The sequence below is a fragment of the Eulemur rufifrons genome, chromosome 21, assembly GCF_041146395.1.
Source record: "Eulemur rufifrons isolate Redbay chromosome 21, OSU_ERuf_1, whole genome shotgun sequence".
Lineage (NCBI taxonomy): Eukaryota > Metazoa > Chordata > Mammalia > Primates > Lemuridae > Eulemur > Eulemur rufifrons.
In genome coordinates, this window is record NC_091003.1 from 17,582,616 (window position 1) to 17,591,004 (window position 8,389).

General features: G+C 51.7%; 1 protein-coding gene across 5 annotated transcripts in view; it reads left to right on the forward strand.

Moving 5' to 3' along the window:
• Nucleotides 1-8,029, forward strand: part of THOC5 (THO complex subunit 5) — a 28,669-nt gene extending 20,640 nt beyond the window's left edge. For all 5 annotated transcript variants that reach the window (XM_069496886.1, XM_069496891.1, XM_069496888.1 and 2 more), the window contains 7 exons: nt 113-209; nt 778-892; nt 2,639-2,742; nt 2,888-2,975; nt 4,857-4,972; nt 5,626-5,816; nt 7,753-8,029. In XM_069496886.1, the coding sequence (XP_069352987.1) occupies nt 113-209; nt 778-892; nt 2,639-2,742; nt 2,888-2,975; nt 4,857-4,972; nt 5,626-5,816; nt 7,753-7,816 (775 nt within the window). In that variant the 3' untranslated portion in view covers nt 7,817-8,029. The remainder of the gene's footprint in view (nt 1-112; nt 210-777; nt 893-2,638; nt 2,743-2,887; nt 2,976-4,856; nt 4,973-5,625; nt 5,817-7,752) is intronic.
• The last annotated feature ends 360 nt before the right edge of the window (nt 8,030-8,389 follow it).

Here is an 8,389-nt window from a genome sequence, read left to right on the forward strand (position 1 = left end):
CACGGCTGCGCCTGAGGCCTGTTTGTGTGGCTTGGAGGGTGGGAAGAGGGCTGTCTCCTGGGACCGCAATAGAAATGACCTAGAAAATCATTTTCTTCTGTCTTTTCTGCAGCATCCTGACTTTGCGAGACTATGTACTTGACCTAGGTCACCCCTATTTGTGGGTACAGAAGCTGGGTGGCCTCCACTTCCCCAAAGAGCAGCCACAGGTGTGTATACTGATATGGTTTTCTTGGCTGAAGAGCCCTACCTCCTCTCCTCCTGTGTAGACTCCAGGAAGGCCTCAGGTGGCCTTTTGGAGCTTTGAACTAGCAGAATGCTTTCCCTCGAGGCTGTGACCTGTCTTCCATCTGCTAAGGACACTAAAATGTCCAAGGCCTAAAAGTGTTGTGGTACCTTTTGCCCTCTCTCTCTGAGCCCAGTAGCCGTCTAGACCAAGGTACTTGGGTCCTTGCTCTGAGCACAGCATGGCCACGGGCTTTGCTGCCCTTGGTCTTGTGCACAAGGATGCCAGAAATGAAGCATGAGTACAGCTCCAGGGGGCCTGGCCTTTTCTCAGAGCTGGCCACAGCCTCTCAAGAACCCAGCAGCTTGTCCTATTCCGGCCAGACTCAGCGTCTGGCCTGTCACAACAGATAAACTCTGCCATTGCTAAAAGGCTCTGTCCTTGGGATATGGGCAATCCGGCTGCCGTGGGCAGGCAGATCCCGGGAGAGACGTGGTGCCTGCAGGAAGGAGGGGAGCACTGAGCTGTGTGCCTCTCGTTTGCGTTCACAGCACACGGTGATCGCTGACCACTCGCTAAGCGCCAGCCACATGGAGACCACCATGAAACTGCTGAAGACCAGGGTGCAGTCCCGCCTGGCCCTCCACAAGCAGTTTGCGTCCCTCGGTAAGCTGATGCTGGGGGCTTAAGGGTCACTCAGACAACACAGGGACAAAAATGACTTAGCCTTTTGCTTAGAAGTCTTGAATCCTGACAACAAATCAAAGAGCCCTGGATTCCTGGCTTTACTGAGCCGGGGATGTTCTCAGGGCCACTGGGAAGAGCTAAGGCCCATCCAAGCAGAGGTCTTAGCTCCCCTCAGAGCCATCAGGGCTGTCCTGGCCCTCACAGAGGAGACCCATGGTCTTTGGGTAGCACCAGTTCTCAGATTGGTCAGGGGCAGCTCATCCTACGTCAGTGCATCCCAGACTTTGATGTGCATTTGACATGTATGTAACGAGAGCCTGAATCATGCCAGGCACTGGGTGTAGTGCTCAAGGAAGAACAGCAAACACATCGGCAGAGCCCCCGCCTACGTGGAGTTCACGTTCAGCTTATTTGTTTTTCTTTTTTTTTTCTTTTTTTTTTTTTTTTTTTGAGACAGAGTCTCGCTTTGTTGCCCGGGCTAGAGTGAGTGCCGTGGCGTCATCCTAGCTCACAGCAACCTCAAACTCCTGGGCTTAAGCAATCCTCCTGCCTCAGCCTCCCGAGTAGCTGGGACGACAGGCATGCGCCACCATGCCCGGCTAATTTTTTCTATATATATTTTAGTTGGCCAGATAATTTCTTTCTATTTTTAGTAAAGACAGGGGTCTCGCTCTTGCTCAGGCTGGTCTCGAACTCCTGACCTTGAGCGATCCACCCGCCTCAGCCTCCCAGAGTGCTAGGATTACAGGCGTGAGCCACCGCGCCCGGCCACGTTCAGCTTATTTGAATACAGCTGTCCTGGGGTCCACTCCTCATCCCTCCCCCAAGACCTACTGACCTGATATTCCCCAGGGTAAGGCTGAGCCCTCCCCCGACCTTGTGTTTCCTCCTAAGTGCCTCCGTGATTCTGACGAGCCACTGACTGGGGCGCTGGCTGTATGGGGACTTCTCTTCCTTTATTCATTCAGTAAATACTTGTCAGGTGCTTATCATGTTCAAGGCACTTGCAGGCTGTGTGTGGGGAGGAGTGGGAGGGTCGAGATGTTTCTGACCTGAAAGAGTCGCTGTCAGGAAAGGCACTGGGTTACGAGGACCCACCTGGAGAGCCCCCCGGTCAGTTCTTCGGCGCCATGTGGATGCCGATCTCTCCAGGGCAGCGTTGCTTGTCCCTTGGGCCCTGCTGCCTGTCAGCATTGCTGAGTTTGTTTTGTCTCAAGGTTGGATGATTGTCATCCCGGACAGCATTTACTGTGTTGGCATATTTGCCTATTGAAACGCCAGCAGAAATTTACCCTGGAGCAGTTCTCCAGCTCTTTTCCCTTGGAGGAACTGACACAGAACACTTCAGTGGTTTTCTCCACCAAGGTCAGCTATGAAAACACAGCCCTCTTGGCTATTTGATCTAATTAACAGTCACTGCTGCAAAGGCACCGTCACTGGTTCTGGCTGCAGGGGGTTCTGTTTGGCTGGCCATCATTTGCATTAAGGATAAAGCACCGTAAAGGCTAGTGCCGGGTCTGGCCACAAGTGCACAGCACTGGGTGAAGGTCAGGTGGGTATGCCTGCTTTCCTGGCACATGTTGACCTGGGTACCTTGAGTACCAGGCGTGCCTGGACAGCCGGCGGGGTCATCTGAGCCCTCCAGAAAGCCCCAGGAGGATGCTAGTTACCCAACTGTGGCACCTGATCTCTACCTGTGACACCACCTGTCCTGCTCTCTTTTAGAACATGGCATTGTGCCTGTTACCAGTGATTGCCAGTACCTCTTCCCTGCCAAGGTTGTTTCTCGCCTGGTGAAGTGGGTGACGATTGCCCATGAGGATTACCTGGTAGGTGAAGGAGTGACAGGTTACCCTTGCTATCCTGGGGACTACAGGACCACGTCGCCTTTTGGCTCCTGCCTCCTCACTGGAACGACAGGGCATTTAATTAGAGGAGCCAGCAGTTCATTTGTCTGTGGTGTGTCTGTTCTAGGAGCTGCATTTTACCAAAGACATCGTGGAGGTGGGATTGGCTGGGGACACCAATCTCTACTACATGGCTCTCGTCGAAAGGGGCACAGGTAATTGCTCTGCTGATCACAGAGGTTCTAGGCAAAGGGAGCCGCCAAGAATCAAACACTCCTGGGGCTGCCGGAAAGAAGTGAAAGATCCTGGAATCCTGCCGCGGGGACCTGGCAAATAGTCATATACGTGCTTTACCTCACTTAATCCTCACGAGAGTCCTGTGGGTGGTAATACCATTCCCACTGCACAGGTGAGGAAATTCTGCCTAGTCACACACCCAGTCTGACCTCTGGGTCTGAGCTCCTCTCCCTTTGCTTACGACCCTCTAGTATCAGACATCCTGTTCTTCCTGCTGTTGACAGAAGGGCTGAGGTGTCACTCTCAGGCTGCAAAGGGCAGGGTCGCAGGGCCTCTTTCCCTCTTCTGCAGTCCCTGCACTCACTTTAGATGCATCGAAAGCTCTGATTCCTCACGCCTCTTACAGCATCTGGCTCTGCCAGGGTCACCTGCTGGAGCCCCGCAAATGCTGCATTTGGGCTGCTGTGCTGTTGTCCAGCCCAAGCCTGGGACTGCCCATAAGATCTGAGCCCACAAGGCTCAGTGTCAAGGCTCGGTAATTCTAAGATCGTTCAAGAAATGTAAGGAAAGGTTGAAGTCTTTAATATCAGAGTTTCTCTCCTCTGTATCCTACTTTCTTCCCTTCTCTCTTCTTTGTAATGTCTTTTTTTGTAATATTCTGAAAAAAATTGAATATCTCAGATACAGTCGAGGCCTTCTGATCCCAGTTCATTCCCTCCCTCCTAATAGATGACCACTATTTACGTTTTGTACATTGTTTTCTATCCCCCCCTTTCTTTTCTTTTTTTAGAGACAGGGTCTTATTTTGTCACCCATGCCAGAGTGTGGTGGTGCAATCATAGCTTACTGTAGCCTGGAACTCCTGGGCTCAAGTGATCCTCCTGCCTTAGTCTCCCAAATAGCTAGGACGACAGGATGTGCCACCATGCCTGGCTAATTTTTAAATTGTTTTTTGTACAGACAAGGTCCTACTGTGTTGCTCAGGCTGATCGCAAACTCCTGGGCTCGAGCGATCCTCTCACCTTGGCCTCCCAAAGTGCTGGGATTTCAGGCATGAGCCACCATGCCCAGCTGATTTAGCATAATTCTTACGGGCCCTAGGATTTCCACTTATTTTTTTTTTTTTTTTTCTTTTTCTATTTCCACCCCGTTATAAAACCCTAGGATTTTCAGAATGGTAAATGAGTACTGACTTCAACTTAAAGTCACCAGCTGCATCAGCCTCTAATGACAGTTAGCCTATCCTTTGAAGCTTTGAAGCATTGACTTTTCTCTAGCTGGGAAAGTCCTAGATAGCATTTTTTTCCAATGGAAGAAAGCCATTTTGTCTACATTGAAAATCTGTTGTTTAGTGTAGCCACCTTCATCAGTGATCTTAGCTAGAACATACGGATAACTTGCTGCAGCTTCTCCAGGAGCACTTGCTACTTCACCTTGACTTTAGTGTTGTGGAGATGGTGGCCAGGCACAGTGGCTCACGCCTGTGATCCTAGCACTCGGGGAGGCCGAGGCGGGAGAAATCCTTAACTTGCTGGCAAATAAAGAAGTAACAAAGTAAATTTCTGTCAAAGTAGCACATGGACAAACCCAGAGTGGACCAGACTCTGGGGAGTCCACACCTTTGTGGCACAGTAAATAGATCAAAGTCCTTGGAGGGGCCAGAGTTACGGGACCTCACATTCTGCAGCCTGTCAATTCCACTTCAAAGATTCTAGAACAGTGAGGACCAGAATGTACTCTGTAGCACTTGGATTAATAAGAGACATCTGAGCTGGCCTCAGGGGTCCAGTGGGGAGGCTGCCGTGGCTGGCAAGCTGGGTCTCAGAACTGATTTGTCCTCCTCTCCCCTCTCTTCCCAGCCAAACTCCAGGCTGCCGTGGTGTTGAATCCTGGTTACTCCTCCATCCCACCCATTTTCCGGCTCTGTCTGAACTGGAAAGGGGAGAAGACCAACAGCAACGATGACAACATTCGGGTAAGGCCCTGCTGGGGGTGACAGGAGGAGCAGGGAGAGTCCCCTGGGGAGGTGGGCAGAGGCAGAACCTGGGCGACCTGGGTACTGCCTTAATACCCAGAACAGAGGGGCTTGCCAGCATTTGCAGAAGTTGCTGGAGCCTGCATGGTGTGGTAGAGGAAAGAGCCCAGCCCTATCTTGCCCACCTCCCCTTGGGGTCCACAGGTCTCCCCATTTATAAAATGTGGAGAAGTATGTGCCCTGAAAAGTTAATGTCTTGAGCTCCCGTGAAGATGTGAATAACCTCAGAAGCATTATAGAAGCGCTGGAACAAGAGGATGATGAGATCACTGTGGCTGTTAATTATTATACTTGCTGATTTGATTCGGTAGCAGCCTTATGGCCGTGAACATGTTTAACGAACACCTTCTAACTTGGATCTTATCTTGAGACTCCGTCTCTACACACCTCCGTCTTCCTGGCTGTGGGCGTACGAGGCAGGGAGCATTAAGGGTCAGAATCAGGAAGACCCCATTGTCTTGAGAGGAGGCCTCAGGACAAGCCAGGCTGGCTTGATCTGGTGGCCCGGCTCCTGCTGCGGATGGAAGCCTGGCCAGCGTGGTCACCCCCACACAGGAGGGTGGTGCTGAGCTGCTGGCTTCCCACCCACACAGGCCATGGAGAGCGAGGTGAACGTGTGCTACAAGGAGCTGTGTGGCCCCCGGCCCAGCCACCAGCTCTTAACCAACCAGCTGCAGCGGCTGTGCGTGCTCTTGGACGTCTACCTGGAGACCGAGAGCCATGACGACAGCGTGGAGGGGCCCAAGGAATTTCCCCAGGAGAAGATGTGTCTGCGGCTTTTCAGGTGAGGGGAGGGCTGGGGCTTTGGTGGCCTCTCATGGGGACGTGGGGCAGAGATCAGAGGCAATTTCTTGGGGAGAGCTTGCTCCCTCCTTCCTGAAGCTTCCCTTGCAGCCCATCCCCCATCATCCTGGTCTGCCTGTTCTTCATGATCACCCCCTGAAGGTCAGCCACCCGACCACATAAATAGCACTAGGCCACGAACCAAGAGGATTTGGCCTAACTTTATTTTCTATACTTTCTGTGGAAAGTAATAGGGTTTGTTTGCTTTTTACTGTCCACGTTAGCTTTTTGAACTTGTGCATCGTCACCATTCCCCAGGGAGTCTGCTGTGGTCTTCCTGAGCGCTGCCCTCTCAGGGAGAATCAAAGCTTTTCATAGTCAGGTATCATAGAAGGAACCGGCTCTCCAAACAGACAGACATGACTGCAGATCTCTGCTTTGTTGTTCACCAGCTTGGAGATCTGGGAAGAGCTACTTCCGCTCAGCTCTGAGCGCGTTTCCTCGAGGCTGAAGTGGTGGAAGTAATGCCTTCGAGCTCAGGATGAATCAGAGATAATTCATGTAAAGCTTCCTGGCACGAGACTGGGGCTAAGAAAATGCCAATAGGTCCTGACGGCTTGGTACTTACTCAGAGTGTCTGGGCTCGTGGCATGTCTAGCTACGTTTTCTTTCTCTTTGATTTTGTGTCCTTCCTTTCCCTTTCGTACCGTAACTCATGTTCTTTAAGAGTCAGTTTGAAAACCCCAGAGTCCACTGTCCAGGCGTCCCTTCCATTCTGGGCCAGGTTGGGGAGGGGCAGTGTTTGGGAGGGAAGAAGGGCCGTAGTCTGTTTCTAATCAGGAAGTTCCCTCGTGTTCCCTGCCAGTCTGAGTGGTGCCCTACCTTCCCCTCACCTTGTTCTCGGACAGCCAGTTCCAGCCCCTGGAAGCAGTCCCAGCATTCTCCCACCTCGTCTGGCACCTCCACTGGCTGGTTCATTGTGTTGTTTCATAATCACCAGCTCCGGCCCCCAAGCGGCAGCTGGGAGGCGGAGCTGGCAGCTAGATTCTGGAGCCTTCTAGGACTTGCTGTCCCCAGTGGAGCTGTGTGAGACCTCAGCTTTTCCCACCTGTCCAGCGCAGTAGCACATTGGCAGAATGGGGGCTCTCACACAGCCAGTGTTAATTTCCTCTTCTCTACTGGTTCCCAGAGGACCCATTTCCTGAAGTGCTTTGTGTGTCCCCCAGGCTGTGCTCCTCTGTCAGCACTCTGGGAAGGTGGTCCTCTGGCGACTCAGGTCCAGTTAACTCCATGACTGGTGGGTGTGAGACTCGAGGCTGCTGGCCTGGGCGGCAAGAGCCCCGAGGCCTGGCTTTGCCCCTGGCTGGGTACCTTTGGGGTGTGGGTTCTCCATCAGTATGGGCAGTGTGCCTAGACTTGCCCAGGCGACTCTGCCTTTCTGGTGTTGGGAGGCATGTGACATCACAGTACAAGCAAAAGCTTTGGGGCTAGATGACATTGGTTCAAATTGCACCTCCTACTTGTGTGACTAGGTTTTGTACTTAGCCCCTCCGAGCTTCAGTGTCCTCATCTGTAAAACAGCACACCTGCCTCAGGCATTGCTAGGAGGATGAAATTAAATGAGACAGAGCATATCCTCTAAAAAGCGAGGATTCCCAACCCCTGTCCCCAAAAGTGCCACTGTCAGCAAGGGCCCTTCCAATTTTGTGTTCACACATTTGCAAGCACATAAAGACATTTTTACAAAAATGGAATCACACCTCACATATTGTTCTGCAGTCTGCTCTTCTCACAGCCTTCTGTGTCATGTAACTCTGCCTCTTTTTTTTTTTGTTCCTAACAGCCACATAGTATTCCCTTGTGTGAATGAACCATAATTTATTTTGTCAGTCTGGAAGGCATGGTATTAACAACTCTCTCTCCTCCTGTCTCTCTAGGGGTCCCAGCCGGATGAAGCCGTTTAAATATAACCATCCTCAGGGATTCTTCAGCCATCGCTGATCTCCCACCCTGCCTGTCGTCTCCCCCAAGGCCCACACGTGGCTCTGATATTCTCCAAAGACACCAGCCCATTAAAGTGTCACCTGACTAATTGCCTTTGTCTGTGGCTCCTTGGGGGGTGGCTTTGCAGTCTGAAAGGGCAAGCGGGAGCCACAGCGCAGTGTAAAAGAGCATTTGCAGGTAGGCTTTTTTAGGGGGGTGAGAGAAGCAGAGTGCAGGAAGCTTCCGATTCTGCAGAGAGATGCTGCCCTGTTGTCCACATACACCTTACTTGTTTCTGCTTGGTGGCGGGGGAATCTTCATCGTCTTCGTATTGATTATTCCAGGTCCCTGCTATTGAGAGGTTGTTGGAGAAGCCAAAGTCAGCAGAGCACAAAAGGCAAAAGCTCTTCTTCCTCCCTCCCCCCGACTCTTCCCACTAGTCCTGTCATTGTCCCCAGTGGCCAAATTCTCTCTGATTTGGATGTTACAAATGTCTAACAGTACAATGTGAACAGAAAACAAATAAAGTTGACCCTTGAATAATGCGGGGTCTAGGGCTATCAACTTCCTGCGCAGTTGAAAATCCACGTG